This window comes from Carassius auratus, chromosome 38 (genome assembly GCF_003368295.1).
Source record: "Carassius auratus strain Wakin chromosome 38, ASM336829v1, whole genome shotgun sequence".
In the NCBI taxonomy this organism is placed as follows: Eukaryota; Metazoa; Chordata; class Actinopteri; order Cypriniformes; family Cyprinidae; genus Carassius; species Carassius auratus.
Window position 1 is genome coordinate 17,192,375 of NC_039280.1, and position 20,021 is coordinate 17,212,395.

Sequence of the window (20,021 nt, forward strand, 5' to 3'; positions counted from 1 at the left end):
AGAGCAGTTAGAAAGACGAGAGAAGAATCAATGCTGCTCAGCTCAGGCACTGTCTCCAGGAGCTCACAACGAGCGAATTCATTCTTATTTAAGACCTTTTAAAACGGCGACTGCACGCAATCCACACGTTAGAACACACCAAGAGCTAAATTCAGATGTTTCTGAACTGTTTAAAGTAATAACATGATATATTCGCGGCAGCCAAATGTCCGCGAGCCCGCGATGTATTTCTCTGAACACTTGAAGTCCACATGACAGCCGCGTTTCGGGGCGAGATCGGACAAATAAATACACATTTCATTCACACTGACAAGCTTAACCAACATATGTTATTATTACCGGGTCAGGTCTCATTTATAAATTATGTCTCTGGCCAAAGAACAGCGAGAAAGACGAGAGAGAAATGAGCGCTTCATCCGCATTTTTAAGCGCTTCCAAAAATAATATCACAGCGAATTGCACTAATCCACCCATTAGAACACAACAAGAGCAGAATTCAGGTGTTTTTGAACTGTTTATGTGTGCAAAATGAAATATAATTTGACAGCGTGATACAGCTTATGAATACTTGATGTCTGGGCAGAGAGCAGTCAGACAGACGAGAGAAGAATCACGGCTGCTCAGCTCATGCTGTCTCCACGGAGCTCACAACGAGCGAATTTATTCTTATTTAAGACCTTTTATAATTAAATTATATCGGCGATTGCACGCAATCCACACGTTAGAACACACCAAGAGCTAAATTCAGATGTTTCTGAACTGTTTAAAGTAATAACATGATATATTCGCGGCAGCGCAACTGCCCGCGAGCTCGCCATGTATTTCTCTGAACACTTGAAGAGAATTTACAGCCTGTCACATTAAAACACTGCAGCGAAACGGCACAAAACAATTAGAACAATATATTATACACATGAAAATGAGTGTTTATATGTGATTGTGAGATTTTATCTGTCAGGCTGAACCTCACATCAATTGTTATCCATCGTCACAACATGGTAAAGTCATTTATATATATTTTTTAAGAGCTTCTTAAAATAAATATTCCTGCGAATGCACACAGTCCACCAATTAGAACACACTAAGAGAAAAATCCAGGGGTTTTTGAGCCGTGTATGTGTGCAAAATGCAATATTTGACATCGCGAAGGGAAAAAAAAGTCACATGACAGCCGCGTTTGGGGCGAGATCAGACAAATAAATAGGCTACACATTTCATTCACTCTGACAAGCCAAATCAACATATGTTATTATTACCGGGTCAGATATCTCATTAATAAATTATGTCTCTGACCAAAGAACAGAGAGAAAGACGAGAGAGAAATGAGCACTTCATCAGCATTTTTTAAGAGATTCCAAAAATAATATCACAGCACTAATCCACCCATTAGAACACAACAAGAGCAGAATTCAGGTGTTTTTGAGATGTTTATGTGTGCAAAATGACATATAATTTGACAGCGCGATACAGCTTATGAATACTGGAAGGAAAAAAGTCACGACAGCCTTTTAACTCTGGAGTCGATTAACGCATATACGCGTTTTGAGTCATTTTCTGCTGATAACCCTGACAATTACTTAAATTACATTTTCAGTTTTAAACGTACAGATAAGAGCAATACATCAATCGAATCTGTAAAGGGTTTACTTTTTTTTGGATACAAACACAATAACAACAAAACTTTGTGCACTTATAAAATAAAGATAACAAACAAGGTGTGCTGTCTTCAACCTTGTCTGCGCTGATCTTCATTTACAAACACGTCATTAAAATGAACTGTAACTCCATGAATACTCAACGAAGAGACATGAGAGATATATCTATAGAAAGTTTGACATGTCTACTTTTAAACTAAACAAGTGCTGCCGAACAAATATTCTGTGATAAAGTACGCGATGTCCTTTTTTCACGTCTCCCTTCTAATGTGTATGGAAGGCCAAGAGGGTTAAATACACGTTAAATACGCGTTGTTTACTCATGAAAAATCAGCGTGTATTTAACTTATATTTCACGTTTTAAATACACGTTAAATACACGTGAAATACACGTGAAGTATGCCTTAAAAATCAGTTTGAACAGGTCAGTGTCATTGGCTGCTGAGGACTTGGGTCAAACCACTTCTGTGTGCTTAGAGGGGTGTACCATTCATAGACAGGCAACCACCATTTAACATGCTATAGATCAGCTTATTCAGCCTTATTATTTAGTCTTTTTTCTTTTCTGTTTTGTATAGCCTATAGAAATAATATATTTAAGTTTCAGTTTTGTGAAATATTTATTTTTTAATAAATATTAATTAAAATTTTGTGGTGATAGCATAACGTTTATAAAAGTTACAGTATTTTGTAATGAAACAGGACTTTTTGTTTAGCTCTTGACTCACCGAAGTATACTATATATACTGTCCCTTCTTTAATTTTTCAGTAGTGTGATAACTTAAAATATGTTGTCAGTACTATTAAAATAACATTAAATTGAATGGTATTTAGGAGATTATGGTTTTTGCATGACTTATTTCGCATTCAGCTAGACAACCCTGTCGTAGCTGTTATCATAGCCTAGGCTTTTTATTAAAAAAGAAAACAGCAAGGGACCATGGAAAAAGACTGTTGCAGGTGTATTTTTTATGGTATTATTATTATTTTTTTTTTTTGCAGCGGGGCAACTCAAGAATGTTGGGCACACAAGTACTGTGGCTCTTTTGCCCCATGGCCAAGATGGCCAAGCCAACATCAAAGTTAGTTCACTAACTTTTAATTCTAGTTATGTTGGCTTGGCAACAAGCCAACATACTGTTATGCTATTTAAACTTCTTCTTTTTCCTCTTTTTCTTATTATTATTTTTCTGACAGAAATTCTAAACGCTACTCCTCCTAGGGCTTTAAAGCCACAAGCCCCAAACTCGGCAGACACCTGCGGGATAGAGCGGTGCTGGTTGCTATATCTTTTCAGACTGATCAGACTTAAAGTTTTTTTTTTATTAATTTTTAAATGTCAAAATACATTACCCATAGACTTACATTGTCTGAGAAAAATTGCGCCCCTAGTTGCAATAACCGAGATTAAAGGGAGGAGTCGGGTTTCGTTTCACTTTTAAACCGGTTAAAAATACCAAGTAAATAATACAATTTCCCTCAAACTGACAAGCTAAACCAACATATCTGATTATTACAGGGGTTAGGGCTCATTAATAATTGATTTCTGGGCAGAGAGCAGTCGAGAGAAGAATCACGGCTGCTCATCTCAGGCTGTCTCCACGGAGCTCACAACGAGCGAATTCATTCTTATTTAAGACCTTTTAAAACGGCGATTGCACGCAATCCACACGTTAGAACACACCAAGAGCTAAATTCAGATGTTTCTGAACTGTTTAAAGTAATAACATGATATATTCGCGGCAGCCAAATGTCCGCGAGCTCCCGATGTATTTCTCTGAACACTTGAAGTCCACATGACAGCCGCGTTTCGGGGCAAGATCGGACAAATAATAAGAGGCTACACATTTCATTCACACTGACAAGCTAAACCAACATATGTTATTATTACCGGGTCGGATCTCATTTATAAATTATGTCTCTGGCCAAAGAACAGCGAGAAAGACGAGAGAGAAATGAGCCCTTCATCAGCATTTTTTAAGGGCTTCCAAAAATAATATCACAGCGAATTGCACTAATCCACCCATTAGAACACAACAATAGCAGAATTCAGGTGTTTTTTAACTGTTTATGTGGGCAAAATGAAATATAATTTGACAGCGTGATACAGCTTATGAATACTTGATGTCTGGGCAGAGAGCAGTCAGAAAGACGAGAGAAGAATCACGGCTGCTCAGCTCAGGCTGTCTCCACGGAGCTCACAACGAGCGAATTTATTCTTATTTAAGACCTTTTAAAACGGCGATTGCACGCAATCCACACGTTAGAACACACCAAGAGCTAAATTCAGATGTTTCTGAACTGTTTAAAGTAATAACATGATATATTCGCGGCAGCCAAATGTCCGCGAGCTGGCGATGTATTTCTCTGAACACTTGAAGTCCACAGAGAATTTACAGCCTTTCGCATTAAAACACTGCAGCGAAACGGCACAAAACAATTAGAATAATATATTATATGGTTTTAAAGTAGTTTTGGCCACTGTCACGCTGGTCTTAGCTGGTTTCTAACTGAATCATCATGCTGAACGTCACAGATGAGCTAGCGATGTATTTCTCTGAACACTTGAAGTACACATTTACAGCCTTTCACATTAAAACACTGCAGCGAAACGGCACAAAACAATTAGAAGAATATATTACACATATGAAAATGAGTGTTTATATGTGCTTGTGAGATTTCTCTGTCAGGCTTAACGTCGCAGCAATTGCTCAGCGTTGCATAACATGGTAAAGCAGGGAGCTACACTGAGACCAAAAGGGTCGCATGCATCACTGATTATTTTTGTACCTACTTATGTGTTATGCTATGATTTAATATGACCATTTATTAAAACAGAAATGTGTATTTTAAGAATACGTTTTATAACGTGCTCCGAGCATTCAACACATCAAGTTGGCTTCAGCCCCGCGCTGCGGGAAACTGAACTGAGCAGCTGATGGCGCGTGTGCACGAGAGAGAGCCGCGCGTATCGCGGACAGGGACAGCAACACTGAACAGAGCTGTCGTTCAGGACGTTCACTTCCTCCTGGACCTGAACGAACAAATTCAAATCGCAGTTTAAATAAACAGAAAAAAGAGCGAAAAGCAAAAGAGCTCAATTCAGCAGCGCGGTGTTGTTCAGGGAGCAGATGCGTCTCAAAGTCTTCTTGCTTTTGTACCGACAACAAATACATACAAAATATGTCGAAATACCCGTGTTGGAAAGTGTGTTCGAATAAGTATGTGGTTATGTCTTAAGTGAAAGTAAAGATTTGCAAAAAAAAAATCGGATGTGTATCATCATAATGGATGCGTTTGTCTCTTAAAGGGACCGCGCCTAATTTACTAGCTCTGCTGTCAGAGTCTTTAATGTATGAAAATGAAAGTAAATCACTCACTGCTCTTGACTGAATTACCTTGTAGTACAAGAATTTATCCAAAGTCAATCCAAAAATAAGATAGAATTGTTTTACTAGTGGGTGCAGGCCACTAGTTCATTTATGTAAGTGAGTATGGCAAAATAGTGATCTGTGAAATATTATACCCACTAATTCTTCATACAGTAGGCTACCAGTGAAATTGATTTAAAAAAAATAATAATTAAGGACCTGCCCATGTTTTGCTTAAGTGTTTCTTTCTTTAATTGTTAATGCAACCTTTTCACACCACAGACTGAACCAAATTAAGCATTTTTTGCTTGGTAACTGTTCAACAAAGTATTGATAGTTGTGTAAATATTGTCATACTGACAGTCTGAAGTTTTGGTTGATTCCATTACATATCTTTTTATCAAAGTTATCCGACATTATCAAGATGAATTTGTTCTGAGTTATTGTCATATATTATTACCAGTTTCTAAACTACAGCAAATAAACTGTGATTATGTGAGAAATGTTGAAGGTGTCTGAATACATTTTGGTTTGATTGTGTATTTTATCTTACAGTGAAGACTATGCAGTGCTATTTTATATTAACAAAAACAAACTTAAAAAAAGTAAACATTATGTAAATAGCACAAATAAATAAATAGAATGAACATACAGTACAAATTAAACAATTTTAAACAGTGTGTAACTGCATCATCTATACAAACCATTGTGCTTGGACCCCTTATGATCTCCTTGATTTAAAATGCATTGTTTCAGTAATCTTGTGTGTCGTTGCCCACAACGCAACGGTGGCAGGACTGTGAAATACATACACGAGAAAAATAGGCATGACTTATTTCACATCCAGCTAGACAACCCTGTCATAGCTGTTATCATAGCCCAGGCTTTTTATTAAAAAAAGAAAACAGCAAGGGAGCATGGAAAAAGACTGTTGCAGGTGTATTTTTTATGGCATTATTATGTGTATTAATTTTGCAGCGGGGCAACTCAATGTTGGGCACACAAGTACTTTGGCTCTTTTGCTCCATGGCCAAGATGGCCAAGCCAACATCAAAGTTAGTTCTCTAACTTTTAATTCTAGTTATTATTATTATTCTTCTGAGCCAAATTTTAAACACTATCTCCTCCTAGAGCTTTCAAGCTAGAACCACCAAACTCGGGTCAGACCTTCAGACTGGTCTGACTCGGGTTGCTATATCTTTTCTAACTGATTCGGCTTATGGTTTTCGTAAACCAGACTACCAAAACCACCTTAAATCCCATAGACTTTCATTGCGGGGGTACAAACTTTTGAAAAATAAGGCTTATAATATATTTAAGCTGTCTACTACCAGGGCAAACCTTAAAAACTCTCTACTGAGAATACAGCTAAAACCAGCCTAAGCTGATCAGTTGTTTTGGCTAGTCTCCCAAACTGGTTTTTAAGTGGTTTTGACCACTCTCACGCTGGTCTTAGCTGGGTTTTAGCTGGTTTTTACTGAATCCACTGTTTTTAGCTGGTTTTTGCCAGATTCGCATAGAAACATGCTAACAACATGCTAGTTACTCACTAATCAGACTAGAAACATACTTCTAACAAGTTTTAAAGTGGTTTTGGCCACTGTCACGCTGGCCTTAGCTGGTCTTAGCTGGTTTTAGGTGGTTTTCTTTACTGAATCAACTGGTTTTAGCTAGATTATCATAGAAACATGTTAATACCATGTTAGTAATTTGCTAATCAGACTAGAAACATACTTTAACATGGTTTAAAGTGGTTTTGGCCACTGCCAAGCTGGCTTTAGCTGGTCTTAGCTGGTTTTAGGTGGTTTTCTTTAATGAATCAACTGGTTTTAGCTAGATTATCATAAAAACATATTAACAACATGTTAGTAATTTGCTAATCAGTCTAGAAACATACTTCTAACATGGTTTAAAGTGGTTTTGGCCACTGTCAAGCTGGCTTTAGCTGGTCTTAGCTGGTTTTAGGTGGTTTTCTTTACTGAATCAACTGGTTTTAGCTAGATTATCATAGAAACATGTTAACAACATGTTAGTAACTTGATAATCAGACTAGAAACATACTTCTAACATGGTTTAAAGTGGTTTTGGCCACTGTCAAGCTGGCTTTAGCTGGTCTTAGCTGGTTTTAGGTGGTTTTCTTTACAGAATCAACTGGTTTTAACTAGATTATCATAGAAACATGTTAATAACATGCTAGTAACTTGCTAATCAGACTAGAAACATACTTCTAACATGGTTTAAAGTAGTTTTGGCTACTGTCAAGCTGGTCTTAGCTGGTTTCTAACTGAATCAACTGGTTTTAGCTCGATTATCATAAAAACATGTTAACAACATGTTAGTAACTTGATAATCATGTCAAAAACATGCTTTTAACATGGTTTTAAAGTAGTTTTGGCCACTGTCACGCTGGTCTTAGCTGGTTTCTAACTGAATCAACTGGTTTTACCTGGATTAGCATAGAAACATGTTAGTCACTTGCTAGCCATGCTAGCCACATGCTAGTCACATTTTAATCATGCTAGCAACATGCTAGTTGTATACTAATCATTCTAAAAACATGCTAGAGACATACTAGCAACATGCTAATCATGCTACAAACATGCTAACGACATGCTAGTCACTTGCTAATCATGTTAATAAAATGCTAGCAACATGAAAATCATGCTAGAGACATGCTAGCCACATGCTAATCATGCTACTAAAATGTTAACAACATGCTAATCATGCTACAAACATGCTAGCAACATGCTAATCATGCTAGCAAAATGTTAGCGACATGCTAGCAACATGCTAATCATGCTAGAAACATGCTAACAACATGCTAGAGACATGCTAGCCACATGCTAATCATGCTAGAAACATGTTAGCAACATGCTAATCATGCTACAAACATGCTAGCAACATGCTAATCATGCTAGCAAAATGTTAGCGACATGCTAGCAACATGCTAATCATGCTAGAAACATGTTAACAACATGCTAGCCACATGCTAATCATGCTAGAAACATGCTAGCAACATGCTAATCATGCTAGAAACATGCTAGCAACATGCTAATCATGCTAGCAAAATGTTAGTTACATGCTAACAACATGCTAATCATGCTACAAAAATGCTAGCAACATGCTAGCAACATGCTAATCATACTAGAAACATGTTAGCAAAATGCTAATAATGCTACAAACATGCTAGTGACATGCTAGCAACATGCTAGTCATGCTACAAACATATTAGCAACATGCTAATCATGCTAACAAAATGCTAGCGAAATGTTAACAACATGCTAATCATTCTACAAACATGCTAGTGGAATGCTAGCAACATGCTAATCATGCTAGCAAAATGCTAGCAAAATGCTAATCATGCTACAAACATGCTAGCAACATGCTAATCATGCTAGCAAAATGTTATCGACATGCTAGCAACATGCTAATCATGCTCGAAACATGCTAACGACATGCTAGTCACTTGCTAATCATGTTAATAAAATGCTAGCAACATGAAAATCATGCTAGAGACATGCTAGCCACATGCTAATCATGCTACTAAAATGTTAACAACATGCTAATCATGCTACAAACATGCTAGCAACATGCTAATCATGCTAGCAAAATGTTAGCGACATACTAGCAACATGCTAATCATGCTCGAAACATGCTAACAACATGCTAGCCACATGCTAATCATGCTAGAAACATGTTAGCAACATGCTAATCATGCTACAAACATGCTAGCAACATGCTAATCATGCTAGCAAAATGTTATCGACATGCTACCAACATGCTAATCATGCTAGAAACATGCTAGTCACATGCTAGAAACATGCTAGCAAAATGCTAATCATGCTAAAATCATGCTCTCAACATGCTAGAAACATGTTAACAACTTTGGTAATCATGCTAACGACATGGTAGTCACTTGCTTATAATGCTAGTAATATGTTAATCACTTTCTTTTTTAAACTTCTTAACTTTTCAAACTTTTACATTTTTAAAACTTTTTAAGCTTTTCAAACTTTCTACATTTTTCTAACTTTCTGGCCAGGCTTTTTCAAGCCAACTTAAAGTTTGAAAACAAACTTTACTATCTAGTTACCTTTTGTCATTGAAATACGGTTGAAGTGTACTACTGAAACATACTTGCAAGCATTTATGGTAAACTAAAATATACGTAAACCTCATTTGTATTGAAACATGTCAGCCATGTATTTAAATATATTTGCAATTACACATTTGTATGATGAAGTTGCATAAGTTAAACATAATATTTAACATTGCTGACTAAATGAAATATTGAATATTGAATATACAAATCAAAGTGTACTTATAAAAGCATGACAAAATTATTAAAACACGATTTAAAATGTACTTTAATATTATTTAAAGATTAGGCATTATTGCATTAGTGCACTTTTTAAAAATGTATCCAAGTGTGTTGAGAAGCACAGTCATGAAAATTTGCTCTATTATTTGTTAATATGTCATTCATATTACAGTATCTGTAAATAGGTTTATTTTATACGCTTTTAAGATTTGAAGTACACTACTATAAAAGCACAAAGTTGGGTTGAAACATCCCAGCATTTTTTAAAGTGTACCTACCTTTAATGGCTCATACATTTGAAGGACACTTTATCACTCCCATGAGTACTGAGGTTTATTACCGCCACATTAGAGAAAGAACACACATTAAATATATACAACAAACACTGTGCTTGTAACGCATCGGCCAAACTTATCTAAGAGAGAGAGACAGAAAGAAAACTACTAACTGTAGTATGAATATTAGCAGTTGCGTGTTGTGTTTTTGACATCTTTATGTGTTTCTTTACACCGACAGGCCGAAGGCGAGGACAGTCTGAAGAAGATGCAACTGATGGAGCTGGCCATTCTTAACGGCACCTACAGAGACGCCAACATCAAATCACGTAAGACAGACAGTGTTGTTTGAGGCCTTTGTAACCGCTGCTCTCAAGTAACCCTGATAAATGCTCTGACAAGTGTATTAGTATTGTGATCCAGAATTAGCACATACATCCAAAGAGCAGCTAATGAGCTGAAATAATAGAGAGCATGCCCTGCTATCTGTGAAAACAACGTTTCCTTAATTGGCCGAATGTTGTGACATCCTCCTCTTCGCTTTGCTGCTTCGGTAAATAATACTGAAGCTCTGTGGAACTGCAGGAGTGTGTTATTTGAATGCACTGGCTCCTCCCCTGCCTTGTTTACTAATGAATAGCTAAATAGCACTGCTGTCATGCTCTGTGTCCAGTGTTTGCCTGTGCATGGTACTAACTGATTTTGTTTTTTGTCCCGACCCCACCCATCTTCATTCACCCCCACCCTCACATTTTTCCGCTCACTGCAGCTGCCCTTGCATTCTCTCTTGCAGCGAGCGCCCAGGCGCCACGGATCATCACCGGCCCAGCACCTGTCCTGCCGCCCACAGCCTTGCGCACGCCTACACCCGCCGGGCCCACCATCATGCCCCTCATCCGCCAGATCCAGACCGTCATGCCCAACGGCTCGGCCCACCCAGCAACCGCCACCCTAGTGCAGCCCGGTCCAGAGTCAGGCCTGATTTACGCAACGCCCTATGATTACCCCTACACACTGGCCCCCGCTACCTCCATTCTGGAGTATCCCATTGACTCCAGCGGGGTTTTAGGTAAGCATAGCTACACCTGTCTCACTACACAGACCCCCCCTTACAGGTCCCAGAACCTCCTTCAGTATGGGCTGTGGACTCTATGTCTTACATGGCTGTACACTAGGGTTGGGAGGTATGACCATTCAAACCATGTGACATTTTGTAAATATTTCTGTTTTACCGTATTTGCATGTGCTATAAAGAAATATGGGTTAAAAAATACAAAATCTAAAACTGAAGTTTAATTTGAAGCAACTTTACCATTGTTTATGGTAACCAATCAACATATCAACTCATGCATCCAGAGTCTGACCATGCATGCAAAATATTGCTTTTACAATTTCAGTGTATTTAAAAATGTTTTGTGCTAGACTCATATATTAATAATCTGTGGCAAATCAAAATCAATTCTAAGAAGGTTATCCACGCTTATCCAATCTAAGATGTTGATGAGTTTGTTTCTTCAGAACAGATTTGAAAAAAATAAATAAAGTAGTATTACATCACTTGCTCATTCTTTGCAGTGAATGGGTGCCGTCAGAATGAGAGTCCAAACATTTGATAAAAACACCATAATAATCCACAATCAGTCCACCTCACTCCAGTCCATCAGGTACCATCAAGTGAAAGTAAAAAACATGAAGTGAAAAGCTGCATGAAAAAAATCTATTATTAAAACACTTTTAACTTCAAATTGTTGCTTCTGGTTAAATTTGAGTCCTCTCTCCACAATATTGCTTTCTTCACTGAAAAAGTCATCATGTCTGAATCAGAAGAGAAATATGCACAGATCAGGCACTGTTTACAAGTGAAAACAGTCCAAAACGAATCTTAGGACACATTTTGATTGGAGAAGACAACAGGGGATGGGAATTTTTCAATGGAGGAAATCATATTATGGATTATTGGACTGGTATTTTAGTCAGAAGTGAAAATAAAAGGCTTTTATGATAGATTTGTTTCTCAAAAACACACAGCTTTTCACTTCCCAATTGATGGACTAGAGTGGTGTGGAGTGCTTGTGGATTATTTTGATGTTTTTATCAGCTGTTTGGACCCTAACCCTAATTATTCTGACGGCACCCATTCACTGCAGAGGATCCATTAGTAAACATGTGACGTAATTTATCCAAATCTATTCTGATACAGAAAAAAACTTGTCCACACCTTGGATAGCCTGAGGATGCATACATTTTCAGTAAAAAAAATGTTGGGGGTGATCTATTTTAAGGAATATTTATTATTATTATTATTATTATTATTATTAAGAACCATCTTTTCGTGGATTTTTATTCTAAGGTATGGAAATACAGAATACAAATCTTTATTCTTTAGACAAATTTTATTCTTAATAACATTTGGTGAATCTGGCCCCTGAGCTTTTTGTTTGCTTCCATGAAGTTCCATATAAAAAGACAAAACATCAACAAGATGAATTACCTTTCATTTTCATAAAGTATACTATGATATATTGCTGTACTATTATATAAAAAGTCTCATGCTGTAATGTATGGTTTGAGTCATACCGCCCACCCCTACCCTATGCCATTCCTCTTAAATAGCCCCCAACATACAAATCCTGCCCTCCTACACCAATGAAAAGCCTCTGGTTTCCCCCATTAGGGCCACCAGCACCACCAGCCTCTGCTGTCACTGAAGCAAGTAATAGGCAATAATATAAAAGAGCAAACAACAATGCATCAAGTATTTTCCACTTAATCCATTTAGCGTCATAAAAAGTCCTTACTCATCACAAAAAAAAAAAGAACAAATCCTTTTAAGAAATGTTTGCATAAATGATTTGGCTTTTAAGTGCTCTACTGGCTTTATGTGAATAATGAGAGCGCTCTGTCCTCTCCACTCCACACAAGCTGTATGGCTTCATTAAAGCACTTGAGAAAAGCCGATTATGAATATCATGTTACCAACAGCATTCTGCCAGTTTAACACTAGCTTCTCCCAAAGGCACGGTGTTAAGTTGAGCAGCGACAAATAGCCCATCCCAAAGCCAAGAGCAGCGTGTCCAATTAGAGCAGATGAAGTAGGGTTTAGCTCCTGTCCAATAAGCATGTTTATTGAGCTCGTCTCAAGCAAGGACTGTACCAGCCTTACACTGTCTGTGGGTGGATGTTTCTGGGGTGGAGGGAAGGACGCTACAACACGGTCACACATCAAGTCAGTTATTTCCAGTGACATGATGGACAGCAACTGGTGTGGGTCAGGTGTCTCCAGTGATACAGCAATGTTGAAAAAAGTTCATCTTTATGCAAATGAGCAGTGATGTGAGGTACAAGATGGAGACAGAAATGTTACCAGTTCCCTAGTGAAAAATCAACTAAAATGCATTTGAAGTAGCATGATTTACTTCATGCTAAGTATACTACAAATACATTTACGTAATTATGTGCTTGATAACAAGGTCATGCCATTGTACTTTTGGTATACTAAACTGGTAAACTTAAAGTCTGCTAAATTGGAACAACTAATTTTGTGCTTAATGCACTTCAATTGTGCAGAAGTAGTGCTGAGAGAAATACTGGAGTATATCTGACTGTGCTAGAGTTGCAAGTATACATCAGGTACACTGCAAATATCTGGCATTTAAAGACTGATATTATTCAAAGATCATACAGTCCTCATCAATAGTGACCCTAAAACACGTTTTAGGCTTAATATTAACAAATGTGCATTGTGCACAAGTAGGACTCCAAATAAAGTTGAATTATAATTTTTATTCCTGCAAGTCTAGAGCGATATGTCAGAAAATATATGCTATACTTTGTATGAAACAAAAGTCATGGAAATGTTTTTATAAAATAGCATAAATGCAGGTATGGAAACCAAAAGAGTGACAAAAAAAAACTGATATAAACTAAATGTATTTGATATTAACTTCGTTAGATTTCTCCCTGGATAAACAGTACTGAAAGAATATGCTGGACTGCATTTCCTTCACTATCTGGTTTCATTTATGTAGGAAAAATAGATTTAAAATGTCATTGTAAGCCGTTACAAAAAATAATCAAAATGTTTCTCAGAATATCAGTTTAGTCACTTGTCAAAACTTTGGACTATGGACACCCCACCAGAGCCATTAAGAACTTCCCTGTTTATAATATAAAATTTACATAAAAAACAAAAAAAAATGTGTGTGCCAGACTTTTAATGTCTTCATCTGTGGCTGGATTCACAAAACTCTTCTTAGATTAGAAGGTCTGAGAAGAAAGTGACAGGTTTTGCTGTTGTCTGATTGTATGACAGTTCTTGCAGAAGACTTGATAAAAAACCTGCTTTTGGTGCTGATAACCATACGTGCACATTCTTTTTTGTTCTCATTTGGTTAATTAAGGCAGAACCAGTGAAGCAGAGCCACTGGCAGCCTCCAGTGTTATAATCGTCGTGTGTGTGAATGTCCCGTAACAGATTGGATGTTTTGGGGGTTGGGGGAGCTGAGGGGAGGTTTTCACCCTGTCTTCTCTCTTGTGTGACCTATACAGCATCCTCAAAGGCCGAAGAGCTGCCCCTCTACCTGGGCTTTCAGACCTGTCACATTCCCATCACAGTCCAGCGCGGAGAGCCAACCGGCCGGCCTCCCTTTTAAAGTGTCCCCTCTCTCCCCCGCCCCCTCCGGCAAGCCCCTCCCTCACACCGCAGACACGCCCCCTGCCCCGCCTCCCTCTTATCGGACTGGCTGGACTCCCCGGCCTCATTCATTCTGTCAGTTTCTTTGAATCATGGTTTTTGTTTTTCAGTTTTTTGGGTTTTGTACTTTTGTTTTTATCTGTAATGTGATGTTTAATTTTTTTTTTTATGTGTTCAATGATGAGGGAGACCAAGCACTGAGCCCCAAACTGCTGCACAAGCCTTTCTGGACTACCCCTATCCCTCAGTCTGAGCGGGCCGCATCAGGAGGGGAAACATGAGGATGGTGAGGGGACAGTGGGGCTCAAATTGGGAGGGAAACTATTTGAGATGGGGCATCTGTTGAAAGCCAGGCTGTTCATTGAGCAGTTTTAGGACAGTTTAATGCACTATGGTGGGGCATTTTGACTTAAAATGGCATAGTCACAATATATAATCAAACAGTGAGGATATTGGCTCATAATATTTTATCAATATAATATATTGTCTTCTAACAACTGCAGTATTACAGCTCTAGTAAAAGTATTTAGAATTCAAATAAGAATGATTCAAAAAGTAAAAAGCTTAATCAAAACAACCATAGTTAACGACAAAATGGGAAATTATGCTCAATTGTCTTAATATAAAATATCTTAATATAAAGAAAAGCTTTATTTTATTGTATACTGTCATATTTGTCTTTAGATTTTTGGTTGAAATATGATCCAGACATACACTAACATTCAAAAGTTGGGGGTCAGTAAGATATTTTACGAAATTTATATTTTTTTCATGAACGATGCATTAAACTGCAGCAAAAGATTTCTGTTTCAAATAAATTCTGTTCTCTAATCTTTGGGGAAAAGAAGAAAAATTAATTGTAATTAGAACAATTTCTGAAGGATCATGTGACACTGAAGACTGGATTAATGATTCTGAATATTCAGTATATCATCACAGGAATAAATGACAATGCTACTGTTTTTATCATATTTGTGATCAAATAAATGTAGGAGGCATATGCTACTTTTTTCAAAAACATTAAAAACTCAATTTTTTTAAAAAGGTAGCTTATGATTTTGATTCCTTGACATTCTCCCAGTGCCCTCGCCTCACGAACTGTCCTAAAACGTGCTCCGTCTGACGGTGGTGTGTGTTGTTTCCCCGAGGAGCGTCAGTCCTGCCACTAATGTCCCCTTCCCCTCCTTTATTCTGTAGGTGTGGCTTTCCCCACAAAGGCTAAATGGGTTTCCCAGGATCCTCACTGAGCCCCTCATCCTCACTGAGTGTTAACATTCACATGCTTTGGTTTCACAGCTGCCTTGTTGGTTTTGAGTGATGTTTGTTCAGAGCATGAATCTGGCCTAGCAGTCAGCCGGATGCACTCCTGTTCATTTACACGGGCTATTCCCAGAGCCCACAGCGGCTGTACTTGTAATGCCATACATATGCCTCCATACTCCCACACATTTCCCCTGCACTGTGCGGCTGACTGCTACGCCTTGAAAATCGATTGTTCTGCTTTACTAATCACTTAATTCATTGCCGTGCATTTCTATTCTCTTTTTTTTTGTACTCCAGCAGATGTGCCTAAATGTTGTTCTCTCTCAGAGAGTGACTTTATCAGTATTATATTTAAAGACACTGTCATCCAGCGCGAGATTTCGTTACTGGAAAAAGCTTCCCGTTGAGAGCGTGCGCTCCTGTCTGTCATACTGTATCCAAGCTACGCAAAAACCCACGGATCCACCGAGGAGAAATGAAACCATGTGTGAATTTTGTACAAACACGTGTTGAGATATTTACATATGGGGGAAAATAAGTATTATTTGTGCCTTAACTTGTATAATTTAAATGCTTTGCGTTTGTCAGACACATTGGGGATGATTTGTGAGGTTTGACTGATCTGTTTTCTGGTGATGTTATTGCAATCCAAGCAGGTGCAGTGACATCTAAAGTTCGAAGGCACGAAATGCGCGTCCATCCTTACCAAAGGGTAGTGACCGCAGACAGAGGTTAGTTTAGTTCATGTGCTTCTACTCATTACCAGTAGAAACTCACTGTTGGTCCTGATCTGTTGTGAAGCATGTGCAGTTTGAGCATGTTAAAAGACAGCTTGAATTCAGTACACTGTGCTGTTCAATATGGTGTGTTTGTTTTAAACCCACACACACACACACACACACACACACGTGGTCTTTCCTGCGCAAGGTGGAGTGGTTGACTTCATTCCATTATTTTGATGACCTTATGATTTCAGCATGATGTTGATGAAAAATAATGGAGCTATTCATGTGAACATGGTCTCTATTCGCCCCATTACGCTCCGCATTTCTAATTTTCTCTAGTTATGCAAACACTAAACAGGCTTGACTCTTGGGAGGCATTTGAATCGATCACGAATGTGTCCTTTCCAAATGAGCTAAAGTGACTGTTTATAATTACATGTGGTGTGGATATACAAATCGAAATCCCAGAGATAGCTATAATGTGTGTTAAATCCACATTTCGATATCAATAGGTCATAGGCTTTTCAAATCAGAAAAATCCCATTAGGAGATCTTTAAAGCTGAAGTGTATCATTTTGGTCAGTGTTGAAATATATGCAGTGATTAATATTATGCCATTTGTAGGTAGATCCCCTTGAATGATGGAGCTAATAACTGTGTTTGTTTGAGGACAGCTACATTGACTTGATCAATGACATAATAGTAACGGGACAGTATAGAAACAGACATGATCTTATGCAGTTCTGTTTGATTCAAATAGAAAAATTAGACACTTTGGCATTAAAGAATGGAAATTGTGCCTTCACTCAATCTGTGTCATATTTTTGGATAGACCCTTAATTGGTTAAGGTGTATTTAAATACTGATGTTATTTTCTGATGCAGTAATCAAAATCTGAATAGTATGAAGTCCTGTATGAATAATATTGATATTTTCTGTACCCACAACTGACCAAATTGAAGTGCATTATGTGATGTGAATTAGATATATAAAAAATAAAAATAACTAAAAAGATTTGCGATTACTCCAGATAACTGGAAATAGACAGTAATATTCAAATCAGTCGTACGATCATTTTTACGAACTTCTTAGGCTTACGAAGCTTTTGGGAAACGCAGCCCCGATCAGATAAGCATCCAAAGCTTCAGTCTTTCATAACATTTCTTCATTTCTCCAAAATGATATCGTGGTTTAAATTAGATTTTGAATTCGATTTTAATTTTGCCCCCACCGCATGTTTAAAGTGATCACAATAATCATGAATGATTACTTTAATGAGGACATTATGATGGATAATGATTTGACAAAGCATCCATGGTGCAATAACCACCTCATCATGAAACAATTACGAAATCAAAAACCCTCGAATATTTCCCTGTTCACATGCATCTAAGTGCATATCAATTCAGTTTGCGCAGGTTAGACATTGTGTATTTGTGTGTGTGTGTGTGTGTGTGTATGGTTACTGTTACAGATGTTTGCTTAAGCTGGCAAAATGACCACAGATATCAAGCAGATCAGATACTGAGATTGCTTCCTCTCTTTTAATGTTTTGTTTTTCATATCCTTTTTATGTTTTTATATAACGGAACTACTGCTTTGAAGAAAATCTACTTTTGAGAAACCCATTTGCACAGAGCTTCCAGATTTCCAGTCTGTGCATTTGTACTGGACCACACAAATCACTTTTTTATTTCAGCTGTTTACTTATTATTATTATTATTATTATTATTATTTTATTATTATTATTATCATTTCCATCTGTCAAGATTTGCCTCATTTGATAAAGAGATTCTATGTGGCACAAGCCTTTTATTTTGCACTGAATACGTCAGAAACCTTCATCTCCTCTGCTCTTCGTGAGTCGAAAAAGTGAAACCTACATCAAACCTCAGACGTTGAAACTGAAAGGAGTCTGTCGAGTTATGGTTGACCACTGCCGAGTGGACGATAACGTCAGCGCCACTCTGTGGATGTGATAGTGTCAGAGTATAAATGCATTTAAGAAAAAAAAATGATACATTTTTTATGCTTTACTGTAAGCTTCTTTTTATTTTTGTTGTCGAAAAGAAAATAGTATTTACTTGTGGCTTTTAAAATATATATAAAAATATATATATATATAAAAAAATATATAAAGCAGGAATGTATATGAAATGTCAAATTTGACTTGTATTTTGGAAGAGATAGCAATGGTATTATAGAGGGCTATTTGTAGGAAAGAAAAATATGCATCATAGCAGCTTTATAGCACCATGTTAGAAAATTTCCTATATTTTTGGATATATGTTAGGGCTTTATATATGAATGACAGGACTTTTTCAATGTTTATATGCAAAAGCATTTTATATTATGTGTCCTGTGATTTGTCAGTAGTCTGCAATGCTGAGGGTAATGGCTAAGAGTCCCACAGCTTGAATTTCCATGGCTATTATGCTAGAAATTTCCTTGTAGTGTTGCTTTGTATCATTAAGGCAAAGATTTTGATGTTGTTGTAAATAGAAGAAAAAGGAATTTAAAAAGGCAATAAAAAAAATTATTGAGTAAAAAAAAAACACCAGCAGTTGTTCTGGCCCTAAATTATTTCTGACTAAATCTCTCAATGCCTCAGTTCTTACTAAGAAAAACATTGATCTTCCATGTCTATCGTAACTCTCGTCTTGATGCTGAAACGTCTTAAGAGCTCGAGTGTTTAATAGCAGTCAGGTAACGCTGTGACCTTCACTGACTCTCCTCTCCTCTCCTCTCATTTCATTAGTAGCTGCCTCTCTCCTGGCCGGTCACACTAGGCTCGCTGCTCCTATTCATTCACAAGCATATGCTTGGAAGTTCTCCTTTTACTACGAAGTCGGTGAACCCATCTGAAGTCATAAAGCGAAAAGACGCATTAGAGAGTCTAAACTTCAGATTGACCTCTCGGCTCAGTGTAATCAAACTCTACAGCTGCATGATTTGCAATGTATAGAGAGTGTAACCCGATTGTTACCCGAACTGTTTTATGAGGTGGCGATTTTGTATGAATATGGAAACTTATGATTAAAAAAAAAAAAAACTAATTCCATCACTAAACATCTTCTCGCATACCAAACATAAAGAAATCATACAAATTAGCCACTAATTTTCCAAAACATAAAATAGCTACGAATTACCGTGAGATTGTGTTGGAAATTGCGAAGATCATGAAGCAGAGGTCACTAATTAGATCCAAACCCAACATTTCGATTGAACTGAATCGATTTGAATGCTTTAACTGAATTCCGCTGGCCTAGAGCATGACATCATATCCTGTCATGTTTAAAGCCTAGTGTGACCGTTCCTTCAGTCTGTCAATTCACTTGACTGCTACTAACCATTAGACACATTTGCCACGGTTGTATTTCTTTGTGTTATCTAAATGTTTTCTCTCGAGTTCTTCCTACTAAACTTGCTGTTCCTCATGCTGTGTGTAAAATCATGCTTTTACCTCATGATTTTACCATATTACAAAGATAAAGACCAACAGTTCTTCCACGGCTCTCACATTCAGTCGACCCACAGCGAGAGTTATTATTTTGACCTGAAACATACTCTACACAAGTATATAGGTGAAATGCTTTTGTATACACAAGCTTGATTTCATACGTGTATGCATTGCGAACATTATTGTGAACTCTTCCCCAATGGCTACTTTTCCCATTCGAGTCTATTAGTCATTAATTTTTTCATCATTAGCGCCACA

At 37.4% G+C, this 20,021-nt stretch overlaps 1 protein-coding gene across 4 annotated transcripts in view; it reads left to right on the top strand.

Annotated features, from left to right (window-relative positions):
* The window catches only part of LOC113057248 (protein quaking), a 122,172-nt gene extending 102,786 nt beyond the window's left edge, over positions 1-19,386 (top strand). The window contains exons 5-8 of one of the 4 annotated variants that reach the window (XM_026224494.1): positions 9,864-9,951; positions 10,392-10,709; positions 13,236-13,241; positions 16,232-19,386. In XM_026224494.1, the coding sequence (XP_026080279.1) occupies positions 9,864-9,951; positions 10,392-10,709; positions 13,236-13,241; positions 16,232-16,314 (495 nt within the window). In that variant the 3' untranslated portion in view covers positions 16,315-19,386. Of the gene's footprint in view, positions 1-9,863; positions 9,952-10,391; positions 10,710-13,235; positions 13,242-14,170; positions 15,110-16,231 lie in introns of those variants that run through there. The other 3 variants (XM_026224495.1, XM_026224492.1, XM_026224493.1) reach the window with 3 other exon arrangements.
* The last annotated feature ends 635 nt before the right edge of the window (positions 19,387-20,021 follow it).